The sequence below is a fragment of the Clinocottus analis genome, unplaced genomic scaffold (assembly GCF_023055335.1).
Source record: "Clinocottus analis isolate CAN_PGR_092001 unplaced genomic scaffold, fCliAna1.0.p SCAF_2, whole genome shotgun sequence".
Lineage (NCBI taxonomy): Eukaryota > Metazoa > Chordata > Actinopteri > Perciformes > Cottidae > Clinocottus > Clinocottus analis.
Window position 1 is genome coordinate 20,541,710 of NW_027175931.1, and position 16,989 is coordinate 20,558,698.

Consider the following 16,989-nt stretch of genomic DNA (forward strand, 5'->3'; position numbering starts at 1 on the left):
GACACACGCTGCACCCCTGCCTTTCCTGCCTGAGAGTCTACGAGTAAAAAGGACAAGCGCAGTTAGAAATCCACTGATCAGCACAAAATACACTTCAAAGACTCTGAGCCTACTATGTAAATGTGCACTCGTCCACCATTTGTCTTGACAGGGATCAGGCTTCACACAGTGCCATATTGACCCCTGAACAGGAGGTAGTCTGTGCTCTCTTCTTCCTAATTTGGGCTAATTCCCTCCATTTCCCTGTCATTGATTAGTGATCAGGGCCTGGTGTCTTCCTCTAAGTGGGGCCAGAGACAGCGGTTTCTGGCAGGAGGGAGGGTAGGGGGGATGATCCCCAAGTGCATGATCTAATCTCGTTGGTATTATGTGACAAACTGAAGCCATACTGCTGGTGGTGTAAAGAATCTACAGTAATACCTACAGTATGCTTCAGGCGGTTTTTAACACAATCGCCGTCACCAGTGGTAGGTAACAGCAACCGAGCCAGCAGTCAGTTACCCTGTCAGCACAGGGCCAACTTTGTATTCTGGCAGTAAGTGACCCAATAAGTGAAGCAGTAATTAACACTGTGACATTGATAAATGGAGGGCAAGATAAAGGACGGGCATGGAGACCCCCATCTCCCTCAGATGGAGTGTCAAACGCACATTTATTCTTATCTCATTGAAGCATCTGCTTCCCGCATAATCCACAGGCCCCGCGGTGGCTTTCCACTAAGGCCAATGCGCATGCACAGCACTAAACTGCGGCGACTCCATTCGATTTATATCAGTCTAATTTCTTTAAATCCAATTTGTATTCCAATCTACTGCCTTCTAATCACTTAAACCTTGGGTCTCCATCTGCTCTCCTCTTTCCGGTGGAAATGAAAACAGCAGATGCCTCTACAATTGTCCTTTCACTGCCAGAAAAAAGCTGAGCCGTGTGCACTGAGGGTTACACCGGTCAGTGTCCTTCCCGAAGCCGAGGTAGTCCGGTGAAGAGGTAGAACAGGTTAAAAGCACATCCATATGCCATGGGATATGTTTTAAAAGAGGCCCTCAACATGTATACCTTTCAAAAGCACAAACTCTGTTTGTACCTTTTAATGTGTATACGGGGTGTTTTATCAGGACCTTGTGTGGTTGCATGTCCTAGAGATGTTGTCTTGGGAAGAAAAAAAAAACATGTATCTCCCTAACGCTCCATTCGTAGCTCCTAACAGAAGTAAAGTCAATTTTCAGCTTCCTATTGGGCCTCCTTTCTCACTCTCTTTACGGTAAATGGGCTTTCTGTTGCCCTTTTAATGTGATCATTGGTGCTGTGCAATCAAGTGCTCTCTGAGCTGAGGCGAGTGCACTTCACTGGGTCTCAGGGCGCACGCTCCAATCAAAATGCTGTGTTTCCCCCTGTCTGCAATAACAGCGCCATTACTTTTCACCACTGCTGTGCAGTCATCCTCTCCTGGAGGAAAGCAGGAACCGGCGAACAAACAAACAAGCACACAGGCAGAGAATGAAATCAGAGAGGGATTACTGAAGCAAAAGCTGATTCCTTTCTGCCTTTTCTTTTCATTATAATTATGTCAGCATCACTGCAATCCGGTGCAATTTTGCAATGCAGCTATCCAAGAAGTTTTTCCAGCATTATTTCTCACTTTTTTTGTGTTAACGCTTCACTTTTATCATTGAGACATAACTAAAGACATAAACAAGTTGAACACAGTTAAATAGGTCGTTGGTCAAATTCAGGATAAAAGCGCCGCATTAACTGTCAAAACAGCTTGTTTCCCCTCATATCCCACTGACCACACACATAGAAGGGCTCTTTTCTATTATCTCTGTCACATATTTTTTCATGTGTGCAACAGAAGGTCAGGCCTTCCCTGATCTTTTTGTAATTATTTTTATTGGCTCCCATGAGAAATTCCAGCCCACCAACCAAATCAATACCCACACCAGTCTCAGCCAGAGCATAAAAGGAAGAGCTCCCCAAAGAGATATTAGTTATTCTGCCAACAGACGTGTGCGCTGATCACAGGTAACCAACGGCAATCTCCAACCAAGGCAAAAAGTTCCAGTCACTGAGGCTCCAAGAAACATCAAACATGAAAACTCAGGTCCAGGCCAAGATGCACCAAGCCTGTAATGTGGATCCTAACATGTGGATCCTGAAATGGCGGCGGAGGCGTTACAGGCAGAAAGTGTTGAAACCCGGCAAACTGAGTGAATATAAAATTGTACAAAAAAAAAACGAAAAACCTCAAAGAAATGTTAAAAAAAATGAATTATGCATTATATCCATGTTGTCCAATCTCCTCCTGCCTCTCTCAGCTTCTCCTCAACCTCCCACCATCTCCCTATATATCTACTCCTCTCCCTCCCAATACCCCGTCTCCTCCACTGGCTCCTTGTCCCCATCCTGCCCTCACTGTGAGGCTGACGGAGTCATATCCATCATGTCATCAGAAGGGAAATGTGTGCGGGCGACAAGGGGGGAAACTGGGGGAGGCAATAGAATGATGTTACTGTCCGTCCTCGCCTCTTCACTGGCCTGCCGTGACACTTGCGAGCAGCCCGTTCTGCACCCCAGATTCATCTTCTTTACGGCGCGCTGTCAGCGGCCTCACAGCACCCGAGCTCCAGTGTGGCGCAATACCAGAGATCAGGAAAGACAACCTGCTGTAGCTACTGGAGCCCGTCCAAGCCCACGGCATGCAGACAGCCACTGGATACAGCCCGGAAATATACAGCCAAAATCCTCACAGTGAGGATGTGAAGTAAAAAGGTGTTCAGGCTGCTGAGGAGAGTGAGGGATTTCAAGCCAGCTAGCACACATGATGGGCTATGTTCCACCTGAGTGCTCTGCATATTTGCCTCCTTTTTTCCTGCTAAGATCTATACTCTGAAAGCATACACAGGGGTAATTCTAGGAGCTGCTCTCAACCTCTCTCTGCATCCATGCTCGCCTCCGAGAACATATCAGATAGAATTCCACTCTGAGTGTATTTCGGGCAGTGATGTGGTGCAGTCATATTGACTCTGCATCTATGTATTTGCCCTCTCTACCCCATGCAGATGGAATATATTAATAGATTACTGTGGGAAACAGCATATCTGATCTTTCCTGCAAAGGGTTGATTCACGTATATCTTGCGTTTCAAGCGGTTTCCATCTTGTTTTTTTTCCCCCCCAAAGTACTCTCATTCTGACACTTCATCCACCTATCAGTTGCAATGAACTGAAAGGGCGATGCTATCATTTTTTTAGCAAATGGCCTTTCTCCGAAGCGTTGATATTGCTGACAGGAGACAAAAGGGGGGGAAATGAGGCCGACACAATAACAGTTTAGACCTGTTTATGTGTTCATAAGGGCACCGCTTGCTTTCTTTACATAGGCTATATATACATAGTGGAAGGAGTACAGCACCAGCTCTGTGGCACTGTCAGGTCGCTACTACGGACACAAAACTGTGTGATTCAGATTAAATGATTTCCGATGCCATGGCCACTGGAGCATGAGGCTCTCTGCACCAGCCCACCTACTTCAGCTCTGTCTCTTGCACAACCTTCTGAGCAGCCATTTTCTTGCCTGCTTCTCCTTTGTCCGTGGCCATAGCCTTTAATTGAAGTATTCAACAATTAGAAAGCCTCCCCATCCTCGTCAACTACTGAATGGGATCCCACAAGTTAAGTCAATGCCAACATGCTCGGGTCAAGTACTGTTTAATCAGCAGAAAACTAGAGCAATGGAGCAGTTTTCTTTGCTCATTGTACTCTTTGTAGATGTCCTATGAAAGCAGATAAGTAAGTAGTGTTCTTAAGATACATGTATGTGTGTGTGTGTGTGTGTGTGTGTGTGTGTGTGTGTGTGTGTGTGCACATGTGCGTGCGTGTCGGTGGGTGTGCATATGTAGTCACAGTTAGGTGCAAAATTTCCCATCCCCAATTCCCTCCTTTCAAGCGTGGGCTACTCCAAACAGTTCTTACTCAGGGAAGTGCAATGAAATGAATGGCATCAATTGATTCTCCCTCAAGCTTTGTAATCTCTTTACCTGCATTGCTGAGCTGCCCCAGCAGATTGAACGAGGCAAAAATAAATAAGTGCTTTATTGCTTTAGAAATTAAGTTGAAGGGGAGCCTAGGAGGAGGCCTTCAGGTGTCCATGATACAGTGTTGAGAGATGAGTGGATAATTGGAGGTGTGCTACGGGTGCTGACTTGTAGTGAACACACTGCAGTGTCCCTGCATGTCAATGAGGGCAGTCACCACCTCCAGCCACTCCTGTATAGTCCTTCGACACACACGCGGACATGAGGAATAAGAGGCCGCAACCGCACACACCATCTGAGTGATGGACTCTGAGAGCCGAGCGAGGTAATGAAATGGCCCTTACAGCCCCGTTGTTTGTGTTTCTTTAAGGTGTGGCACACCAAGTCGAGATGAGATTTATTAAATTTATATTCCATGGGACACTTCATCTGGTCTGGCTTAGGGTGACAGGGTCAAGAGTGCTCGTAGTAAGTGGATGAAGGAGTCATTCAATTTACTCGTGCTCATAAATCCATGCAAACACAAAACAAAACAATAGGCTATGATGTTTATTAATGGTGCTCACAAACACATTCACACACATACACACCTTCTACATTTTATAATTCCAGCACTGGCTGGGTGTTACAGAGCCTCCAAATGACAAATGGCGGGGAGCAGCCCTCCAGAAAGAAATCATCACCAGCCTCGAAGTGGAACTGGAGAGTTCAAACGTTCAAGGATGCGATTAAGGCTTTCTTCCCTTCCGCCGCAATGATTGTGACACTTGGCTCGTGCCACGTTCCACACTGAGACTTTAACCACAAAGCCAGTCTCACCGCGATTCATTATATACAGTAAATCAACTCTCCCCTGGTCATGGCGGCTCACTTCACAAAGCAGTGTGGTGCCATGTTTCTGCAGCACGGGACACAACAAGAAAATACAAATCCCTGCAGCACTGACATGCAATGTAGGCCTTATTACTCATCAAATTATTATGTATGTATTCAAATAAAAACGCTGTTGAATCTGGCTGCTCGGTCTGACAATGTTTTTTTTCGCAACTGAACTGTAAACATAATTTTGCATTTTACAATTTATATTAGCACACTGATTGCACAACACGGTTATTAAGAACTACATTAGCAGGGAACACTATGTCTTTTTAACAAATAAGGGCTAAGAAACGCCAACAATAGTGACAGCACATAATTCACAGTGTATACTAAGGTCAAATAATAGAATTGTACAGTATTTGCAATTCATAAAATGCCTTGACAATATCAACATGCCAATGCTACCGTCATCAACGGTACTGTACAGTACAGTAGACCTGCTTAGACATCAGGCCCTCACGAGACCTCCAGGTTACTGTAGTTTCCACACTAAAACACTAGTTTGGTGATATATATATATCTATATATATATATATATATATATATATATATCTATATATCTATATATATATATATATATATAGTTTGGAGTCAATGCACTTCTTTGGGGTTAGATTCCCCAGTTAGTTGCAGGGAAGAAAATGTACCAAGCTGTCACGGTTGGGTGATCCATGGACCGAGCCGGGGATGGAGATGGTGAAACGAGACACTTATTCCCTGGCTCCACCACTCGGAGCGCCATTACAGCTGCGCCGGACAACTGCTGTGTGAGACGAATGTGTGCTCGAGTATCAGGCTCTGGCTGTCCATCTTCACACATCTCACACCGAGAGACAGCTCATGCATTTTTATCAGCAGGCCTCACCTCGTCTTCAAGACACTCAGCTCAGGTACAACTGTCACACAGGCGCTTGAGAATGAAGAACAATAACGCATGTTAGCGACTGAAAACAAAGGGAAAAGTGTCTATAAACATACCATACACAGATATGTCCAATAAACGGGGATGAAAATTCAAACAGTAAGGTCCAAATGTTTTTTTCATTTAACCTATGTGCATGTATTTACTCAGCCTAGAACGCGTTTGTGATCTTCTCTGTGTGTTTGCATTGTGTGTGTAGTTATAAAGTTGTGTGCAGTTCGGTGTCACTCAACCTTGACATCCCTCCCTTCGATGTGAAGGTTGCTGCGAGACAGCCAACCAGAGGGCAGAGCGGGGGCAACGAGACGGAGTAATTAGGCGCTTCCCCAAACACGAGGTTTCGGTGCAGCGTGCAATATGAACACACTGATAACGGCAAACATGCCATCTCTTCCGGGGAGTTTAAGGCTTCGCAGGCTTGTGTCGTACTCAATCCTGACTCCCCGTCTGCATTTTGGCATGCTCTTAAGATAATCAAATTGTGTGGAGATAAGAATGCTTGTCACATCCACACTGCAACTGAGTAATCTGTCCCACACAGAGGCCGTTTGTATTGTAACTGCTGGCTCGGTATTTGCCATTGATCAATAAGGGTTTATTCACTATCATCTAATCATCAGGGATTATATAACAGTAATTAGATCCACGCTTGTTGTCTGTTGGCTTGCCTTACTTTCAAACCCTTAATCGGCTGTTTTGGAAACAGAGTCAGTGAGAGAATAAAGCAAGGATTATATCGGAGTCTTGGGGCCCAGGAGGGTAAGCACAGGTGTGTATTCTGTAAGTACAGGTGTGTGGGACAGGTGAGGGCCCTGACTGCTTGCTTTGCTTCAGAGTCAGCTTGCTCAATTCATCATATCACTCCTCCCCCATCCCCAGCTCCAAACACACTCCTACTATACTGCCATCGCAGGTGTACAACAACCCCCACAGCGTTTGAATTCCACCCTCATGGACAATGCCAACGACAGATAGTTTGTCTGTGTGTGTGTGTGTGTGTGTGTGTGTGTGTGTGTGTGTGAGAAAGTGGGTCTGGGGAAGTTCTGAAGTATAAATAATTTATGGAAAGACGCTTATCCTTTACTGCCGCCTACCTGTTAGCATGAAACCTCCACCTCTTCCCATTGTAACTGCTCACCCGCTCTGTCTTTGTTTCTTTAGGCAAAAGCATCAAGGCATTGGACCTTTTTTCTGCTCTGTAAATGTCAGGGGTATGCTTGGCTGAGGCTTAATAAAGCGGAGGTAAAAAAAAAAAAGAAAGAAGGGGAGAGCGGTGCTACCTCCGCTGCATTCTGCTGATCTTACTGCAAAATCAACCATGTGCATTGTCTGCCGCTGATATTTCCTCTCCAGCTTCTGCACTACGGAAATGTGAAGGCATTAACCAGCGTGATCCCAGAAACTAGAAACAGCTGTGAATCCTTTTATTTTTTGAGTGATCTCAGAGCAGTACTTTGGACTTAAAGGAAGTATGCACAGCTTAAAGTCTATTCTCTTCTGTCCTGAACATGTGGAGAGATGGCTGCTGAAGCGTGATCCACAGAGCAGCCACTTGGCTGTTAAAATATAGTAATTGACAGGCACTCGCCACTGGTCAAGTAACACTTATTGCGCATACACACACACACACATACACACCAGGACCTACAACGAGCTGTCTAATGTAAAACAAATTCCTCATATGGAAACATACCTGGCAATAAATGGTTCTGATTCTGATTTCCACTCGAGGAGTGCTCGCCTCATTTTTTGTTCCCTGTTCCTTCACTTCCTGTGATGATCCCCAGTGCTGTCTTTATTCTGCACTCATTTCTGACGCTAATCAGAGAATAAACAGCAGTGCTTTGGTGCAGACGAAAGCGGCTTCCTTGACAGTGATGAGTGCGTGGGAGACAGTCGAGGAGGGGCGCTTCCTGCAGATCTTAGATGAAGGTTCATCATTACAGCAGCCCTATTCCAGCAAATGAACCGCAATTACAATAACGCCGCCTAAACGCTGCCAACTCAAGCAGAACAATCACATTTGGGACGAGACTTCGCAATGGCTCTTACACAATGACCTCAGCCTGCCTCATTATTCACCTAGACTACTTTAATCTGGGCTTACTTTCCATTATAGGGCGGTACTTTAAACCTCTCTCATTTAATCATGACCATCAACAGAGCTGTTAGTCGCCGAGGCCGCTTTGGTAATAAAGCCTCATCTTTCGCCATTTCCCTTTAAAAGATTGTGTTGTTAAACAACTCGTCCCTCCATTTTTGTGTTTGATTACAATTACTCTGCCTCTGCCGCCCCTCCTCCTTCCCCCTGACACATACACAACTGTTCTCCGGGTGTGAGTTTCTCTTGACTCAGCATCACTGAAACCACAGCCCTCCTGGCGGATAGTGAGCTGCACACCGTCTGGGCCACCGAAAACTCCACACATCCTCTTAGACAGATTTTTAAGTTGGACCGTATTTCAGCACCTCTCAACGTGTCGCCCACGATGGATGTGATGTCACCGGCTCCTACATCAGGCACAAGCATGCAGAAGGTCTGAAAATAGCGAAAGGTCAAGAGTGCATGTCCACTATGCAAAGCATGTTCTCGTCCAGCTACAAAAGCCGCACGGTGAAGTTTAAGAGATAACCAGGCAGCTGCTGACTGGTGTATTCCTGGAAACATCCTCTACTCTCCTGCAATCAATCGGATACTTAAAGTGTGGCAACACTGTTTTGAGACGTTCAATACCGTCCAGCCCTGTCAACAACACCCAGCACACACTCAGTTTCCCCCTCTATTCTCTCTCCGTCTCACCTTTTCTCTCCTCTCCGACACACTAGCAGCATTAATCACAGCGCACTAAACAGTGACTGACGCCATTCACAAGGCTTGGCTTTGTTGGCTGTGCTGCCCAGTGAATACAACTCCAGACCTTTTTGTCTGCCTAAGTGGACTCTTAGAGGAAGCTCCTCCCTCTCCAAGGACCCTCAGATTACCTCTGAAAGGGGCTGGGTGAGTTCTGCGGGGATGGAGGGAGGGGGGCAGCGGGCGGGAAGAGGGGGGAGGAGGGTGACAGGCAAATGATTGGGAAGATCCACTGCTCCCTGGGAGATGTGCACCCTCTCCCCACGGACAGCGAGCGATGCCATCCGCCATTGCTTAGCAACCAGTGGGTTTGGCTGAACAGAGTCAAAGACACTCCAAAAAAAAAAGGTAAAAGAAAGAAAAAAAGATGTAAATCCCAGCAGAAAAAAAGGAGGCTTGATTTGCTAACTACAGAAGGAAGGAGAGGCAAAACTTGCAGCTGTGAAGAACAAAAGGGTGAGCTGACAGGTGAAAGAAAAGAAAAATGGGCCTTGCATTCAGTGACAACAAAAAACTCTGCTTTACATAGTGCTAACGTGTACAAACAATACAAAGCAAACACATGAATCATCACTCACAATGTAGTGCTGGTATAATATCCCAGTATGCCACTATTCAGTAGTACGGTTTTCTCCTTCTATGATCAGCACTTTGTCTGTGTCCGTTGTGAGAGAACTGTGAGAAGGTGTGTCCGATTCAAAAGCAGGACTAAAATTCAAATCAGACGTGCAGGTTTATGCATTCTAAAACTAATACATCTTAATCCCTCCGATCATTCCACCAGTCACAGGTTGGACCAATCCCAATCGCCATTTCCGTCACCTCAGACCTCCCATTTTGATGATTGATGTGAGTCATCACATTAACTCTGCAGTCCGAGCCGTTTTAATACATCCATTAAACCAGTTCCTATTGAAGGCCAGTGAATCCTGGAGAAACCTTGTAAAAAATACAATAAAATACAGCTTTTGGCTCTGGAAATGAAATAGTATCAATCTCATTTGCACCATTAATGAAGGTGAATCAGATAAATGAGAATAAATTGGGGCACTGTCCCAGCTTGGATTTGAAGGCGGCTTAGACAATGGTGCACAAATGCAGCGTTCACAGTCCTGAAGTGAAATGACCACAGCATCTACCACAGGGCCAGGGAGGGGCAAGGTGATCACAGCCTGTTGGCCGAACACCTCCAAGATTGTAAGCCCTTCACTGACAGCTCTGAACTAGACTTATTGTCCTATTAGACCACTTTGTTTAGTATTTATACCCTCTGGATACACAAGCATATTTGGGATTTGTTTGACAGTATAAAAAACATGTAAAGTCTCCTCTCCACTTCTGCATGAGAGTGATTTGGGCGGCTGTAGTTTAGGGGGGATGAGTGGTCGTCCTGTTACCAGGTAGCCAGTCCGGTCCCCAGTCCCCCCCCCCATAGTTCACATGTTGAAGTGTCCCTGAGCAAGACACCCAACCACCCGCTGCCTCACAGGAGCCCACTGCTCCTTAACCAAAAATGGTTCAAATGCAGAGAAGAATTTCTACAATGGGATTAATAAAGGATAACTTTCTTTTTCTTCCTTTTTAAAAAAAAAAAAAAACCTGTAACAGAACCTGGAATCATACATAGATATGTAGATATTGCTTTACACTGACGCACACTGAGGGAGGGAAAAAAAAGCATGTTCTAACTGGTCCTAGGTGCATGTATTACAAATGAATATCATTCAGTAATATTTACTTATTAAAATGTGCTTCTATGTGTTGCAAAGAAATAATTCCCACCTTCTGAGGACTTATCTGCATTGAGTGGAAGCGTTATCTGCTTGTCCATGTATTTTTTGTTTTGTTTTATGAATTGAAAAAAATAAAATATATCATGTCAAATATTTGCTGCAATGATCAAATTAGATACACTTGAATCACAACTCCATGAAGTCAGGCTATACTTATCAACAAGATGACTGTATCTTGACTAAACATCTTCATATAATAATTACAAATATATAATCAAAAGAGTCCAACAATATACAGTATCGCTTACACATCCTAACTGGTTAGAAAGTGACGGGTGGAGCACCACAGACAGAGTCCGCGCCGAACACAACTGGATATCAATATATCCATAAGAATTAGTTTCACACTACAACACGTTAGGAAACTTACCATCAACTTGAAAATACAGTAATCCGCCAACAAGGATGAACGCTAGCGGACCCATACTAGCATATTCAACATCCACGGCGGGCGCGCGAGTCTCGAATACACTGCAGAAAAATATGTCCAAAGACAAGTGTGCTTCGGGTTTGTGATAGTTACGAAAAAAGGTCCTAGTTACTGACAAAAGCCAGTTTCAATGTCCAAAAAACGAGAGGATCCATTTCACAGCAGGTCACCCGGAGCTGCTCTTGTGTTCATATCCAGCAAACCCGTGCAAGCAAACTCTCGGTGTGGAGTGTGCGTATTATCCCGGCTTGCCCCGTGAGTTCACCCGCAATATCTGCTCTTTCCTCCAAGATGACCCCTCGCTGGAGCCCGCGAGAGGAGAAAAGGAGCTGCGAGTCGTCACTGGGGAAGCCGACGCAGGCTGGTGACTCCTCCGCAGGTCCTCCGCTCCTCGGGACGCGTCTGTCACCTTTTTCAAATCTTCAGCAACGTCTCCGCAGTTCAACACATGGCTCGGCTGAGGCTCCAGACTGGAAACCAGTCTTCAATTCCCGCGCATCCCCCCCACCCCAAAAAAAGTTGTTTTATTACAACGGGAACCAGCTCCCGAAAGACCCATGTGGTTAGCCTGGGATAAAGCGCTGGAAGTGTACAGTCGTACTACAAGTCACTTCAACATCCTCCTTTCCTGTCTCTGCATTTTCTCTCTGTATGTGTGTGTGTGTGTGTGTGTGTGTGTGCGTGTGTGTGTGTTTACACCGCGCGGCCGCTAGGAGCGCACTTCTACGCGCACCCGGCACCACAGCCCCGCTCGCCTCAAAACACTGGAGCCCGACACACAGGCACGGAAACACGGATCGGTCAGTGAACGCAGCAGCCTGGAGGGGAATAGATTTGCAGACCGAGGGTGGAAGGAAAAGTAGAGGGGAGCTCGGATTTCAGTCCACAGCTCATAGTTTTGAAGGAATCAAGACGAACGACGAGTAAGATAATCATTTAAAGCAGAGATGTGTTGGAGTGGAGGACAAACCCAAATCAAAGTTCAAGTGTCATGTGTAGCCTCACGTGTGCTTTCGACATATTGCTTACATGCATTATGTAAACCCCAATGTGTGAACGACACCAATGAGTGTTCGTATGTCAACATATCCACATAGTTTAACCACCATAGTGGTGAACACACAGCCAACAGGTAGCATATATGTGATAACACAAGACGAGGATTTATGAGGGGATATCGTTGGGGGAAAAATAATAATCCAGACCGGCAGTGTATGATAAAAACAATTGAAATTGGTTTCAGAATGTGGTGAAATGAATCAATAGGCATATAATTAAAGATGTGAGAAAGGAGATGCTGAATACATGGATGGCCAATGCATCGAGATATTGAAGCGGAATTGTAAATATGATCTCTGCCAGAAATCAATGACTGATTGACCGAGCCCCTGCACCAAGATGAGGGGAGAGGCGGCCTCTCTGCATACATATGGTGTGTCTTATTCTCGGCAAAGTATGCTCACAAAGACAGAAAACAGCAAGCGCACAAGAAAATCACTACACTCCAGTGGTTTGTCCATACAATGTGTTTATATGGACTATTAATGAAATAGGTTTTGGCTCAGCAGTCAGGACCAAGATCTGTTCAGGTTCAAAGATATGGGTGGGGGTCTTGTATGTGGTCCACAACACTGCCCAGCAATCCTCTTCACGTTGTCTCACTGGTTTACTATAGAGTGAGCTATGAGATGTGAGCTCCCCCTACTGGTGTCAGTTATAGCCGTCGTCTCCTCTCATGGATTTCAATACTGCCCTATGAAGTTGCACATGGAGGAGACAGCACACGTCGCTCCACGAGCAAGATTTTCTGAAGCAGCATGATTGATACAACATGATTGCTCCGTCACATGCATTTTGAATTCAGCATATTTGATAAATGTCACGGCAGAGGAGTGTATGTGTGTGTTTGTGTGTGTGCGTGCGTGTGTGTGTTTTGTAACTATGCAAAACGCAAATTTACATCAGCACTTTAAGGGGTATGTACAATAACTAGTTATGCCACTATTGTTCTTTCCCCACAGGGGGATAGCCAATGCAAATTGGTTTATTTTTTCATGCAACATTAAATTCACATTTAAAGAGATGTAAGAACCATGTTACAAGTTGCCCCCTTTGTTTTGTTTTCCTCATGAACAGACACAACACTAGCAGGAGCACGACCTAAAAGGCTCGAATTTCCCATTTTATGATTTACATCAAAGTCAGTCACAGAACAAAGCCCTCAAAACTCACAGTATGTTCCCTGAAGGTGTGTGTGAAAAGCATACTCTCCCTGAGAAAAACACAGAGACTCACACCATGACAGGATGGCTTTGGCAAAGGGAACCACTTCTATTGCCTTTAATAATAGCTTTGACTGCTCATGGGTTTTCTTCCCTTCCGTTTCTTTGTCGAGCTGCATGCTGGAGCTCGCCCTATAAAGACCTTACTGGGAACTGCAACATGTCTTAAGTTTGTTGTAAGTTTACTAGCCTGCTCCCATTGCAGGAGGCGCTGTCAGCCGGCCAGACGCAGTGATTTGTCTTCATATTTTAATGTTTGTGAGCTGCATGCAAATGTTGTCTTCTCGGTGCCTCCATGGTGTCCTAGATTCTACCAGATGTGCTTGCGCACACACACACACACGCACACGCACACACACACACACACACACACACACACACACACACACACACACAGACAAAGAACCAAACTGAAATTTATTGTGTCATCAGTGTTGCTGACGGTTCAAGGCAAATAAAAGAGAGAAAAGGTGGAATTGGAAAAAGGTAATTTACTAAGAAGAAAAGCATGCTTCAAACATAAACAATAGTGTGTGTGGCTTCATTGATGGAAAAGTAAGTAGAGTGTAATTCTGGCCGGCCTTTTATTACTCACTTTCAATCACCGAATCTGTAGCGGAGGGAAGGATGTCTCACAGGTTTTTTAAATATCAGTTAAAGGTGGATTTATTTTAATTAAACAGGATGGTGTGTTTACTCAGAGCAAGGCACGTTACGTAAAACTGAGATGGCGGGGCTAAGCCACGGACTGATAACTTATTGGAGCTTATGCCTCATCCCACAGTTGAAAGAATGTCACAGATATTTTATAAGGGTGACATTCACAATGTTACTGACAAACATGGGTTTTCTAGGTTGATTACATTTTTCATTTCAAAAGCTGAGAGAGCATGCAGATGAGGTGTAATCACACACAAATACGTATGACATCACCAAGGGGAAAGCAAAGCAAGAGCGTTGGTTTGGAACAAAACCCAACATATTAAATACATGGAGAAAAACACAGTCCTGCGTGTAGTTATGTCGCCTTTTTCCATCCCTGCGATGACAATTTGATTTCCCCACCAGATGCTGAAATGAACCATTTGTTTGGACCTAAACTAATCATGTCACAATTATTGTAACATTCTGGTGCAACTACGTGTTTTTAACTAAATCAAAACTAATAATCAATCAGATCATTTCCCATTATTGTCCTCAAAACATCTGCTCATTGATTGATCCTGCATGAAGCCACTCATTAGGAAGGTTGTTATCCATCCTCCTCCACTTCTCCACTGACATGACTTCAAGTCAGTCAAGTTAACTCCCAAGGACCTTTGTGGCAAAATAAGCTTGACCAAATTCCTCTATGAATATAAATATTGTTTATGAAAAGACACGCAGTAGCAGCGCTTTGAGAAAGATACATGTTCAGCCGTTTGTTCAGGATTAATGTGATCACTTTAAAATCTGAAGTGCCACACCGTTTGATCACTCCATCCTCTAATGTTTCCTGTGCTTTTATCCGGCGGCTCCATTTATAGGAATCCAACATTCACATACAGCATTGTTGTTGTTTTTGTTTTTTTCTGGCGATAAAAGCACAGCTGAGAATCAATAGGGGGTCCCCAAATGGAGAGTGTGATATCTGCGAGACAATCAAGAGTGTGTACAATCGCAGCAAACCCACTCTGCGGCGATGCAGACGCATTCCAGCTGAGACGTTTTAATTGCTTGTAACTGAGGTGCGATTCATATGCAAACTATGGATCAAACGCGGACAGTGACAGAATGTGCCGTTTCGGCGAAGCTGCATCTCTCTGCATGTACGTGTCTAGTGGAGAAGGGGGAAAGTGTTTTTAATTGTGTGCCGGGTCAGAGGTTCAGGTAGCAACATCACTCTTGATCAGATCAGAGTGGTATTTGGGGAGCTCTTAGCTGGATATCTTTCATGGCTGAGTATCCCCTTACTGGGTTTGGGTCTCTGTGTGGGGATGATTAGGAGCTGGAGGTTGAGGGGGAGGCGGTGTGCGGAGGGGGGGAAGTTGATACGCGGAGGGGTGATTAATGTAGATGTCAGTAGCGGCCCTCCCTCTTCTGCTGCCTCCCCAGCATCCGTAATGACACCTGGGGAAGGCAGAATGGGTCTACCTGCAGCCCGGGCTCCCTCAGCAGGGCATGATTCTTCCCCATGATCCTCCTCTGTCAGCAGTCCTGTCACTGGGCTCGGATCAGGCCCTTATTAATGGGCCTCTATGTCAAACACAGATATTAAGCTGTGCTCTGCTCCGCAGTATCCTCGGCAATAACACCCACATAGGCACACACTCACTGACACGTCATTTCTATACAATACAGTGACAACACACACGCACACACAGAGCACATTGCAGAACACTCATAACTCACAAACACACACCTGCATGCACATTTAACATTCGCTGAAATATTACTTTCTTATTTAGCAAGTTTTACAGATTCAGTTCCGGGAATGACAAAGAGTCCATGGATCTATTGGATACCTCAGTTTACAACCTCTACTTCCACTCTTTAATGCACACAACCCAATTTCACATTATGCTGAAAAAGTGACAAACCTCTCACTATGATGCATTGTCCGGCAATGCAAGTGACTCCACTCAGAGAAAAAAAAAGGTTCTATGGAGTTTGTGAGTAAAGATAAAAGTCTGTGGCTGAACACGAATAGACTCAGCGTGTTGGCAGAGCCTCAGCAGCTCTGACTGCTTTTGCTATTTAGGCTTGTGGCTTGAATATGATACATAGAACAGGGAGACATTCATAAGAACCCAAGTTCTTGGAGACGAAACACTGCAGAACCGGATTCATGCTGGGCAATAAAGCATTGAATGGAAGTCAGTGCGACGCGTGCTCAATCCTGCACTCTCTGATACTCCCTCTGAGGGGCTGAAGAAGGAGAATGGACAGATGGAGGAAGTACGGAGGACACGACACCTGAGCTCCCTGTGGAGAGAGGCTTCTATCAGCGGGACATAAACTCTGTATGGAATGCGTCGCCCCGTCTTCCTTTGCGTTCACTGAAAGGCAACGGAAGTGAGATAGGGGCACCGGATCAAATGTTGCAAAACTGGGAATTACTGTGATGGAATCCTTGCTCTTCACTTCTAGTCCAGCTCTGTTGTTTCCCCTTCTTCTCTCTCACTTTCACTTCAAGCAAAGCGCTAAATAAACTATCTATCAATATGTGATTTTGTTTGCTATCGTAAGAGAACCTGCAGCAACTATGAGGCAATTATATGGGACACAGTAGAGCACATTAACGTGTTTATTTTCTCGAGGAATGAACCTCAAAGCCACTGAAAAATTGGTATTGCGCTATTAAATATACATGGCTAAATAAGCCGCAATCAAAGTTGAAATTGGGCGAGGAAAAACGTGCTTATGTATTTTTTTCTTGTGTTTAAAATGCGCATCGTCTGTTTAATAAGCAAATCACCCCACGGCTCATTAAATTCAACTGGTGTGCAGAAACACATGACATCAGCTTTGTTTACAACGGAGCTATGCCCACGTGTAAAATAAACAAAGCAAACTTTGGCAGCAAATTTTATGGTGAACGATGCCATCATTATATGAGGCACCTTAAGACATAAGATCCCATCAGGTTTTTAGGGATTGCTTTGTTCAGACAAGGAACCAATCAATAGAAATATGACAATGCTGCAGGAAAAGAAAATGCTGTGAAACTACATCGGTGCAGCTTGTCATATAGAAGATGAACTTTAACATGTAGTCCTGTACACAGGTGCAATGATTAGCATGTTCCCCCGTGAAACAA

The 16,989-nt window shown here is 44.8% G+C and overlaps 1 protein-coding gene across 9 annotated transcripts in view; it reads right to left on the bottom strand.

The window, feature by feature from the left end:
* robo2 (roundabout, axon guidance receptor, homolog 2 (Drosophila)) overlaps window positions 1–16,989 on the bottom strand; it is a 248,847-nt gene that overhangs the window by 141,144 nt on the left and 90,714 nt on the right. Inside the window, exon 1 of one of the 9 annotated variants that reach the window (XM_068585859.1) lies at window positions 10,849–11,528. The exons of the other annotated variants lie outside the window; for them this stretch is intronic. Coding sequence (XP_068441960.1) covers window positions 10,849–10,903 — 55 coding nt within the window. The 5' untranslated portion in view covers window positions 10,904–11,528. Of the gene's footprint in view, window positions 1–10,848; window positions 11,529–16,989 lie in introns of those variants that run through there. 9 annotated transcript variants of the gene reach the window in all.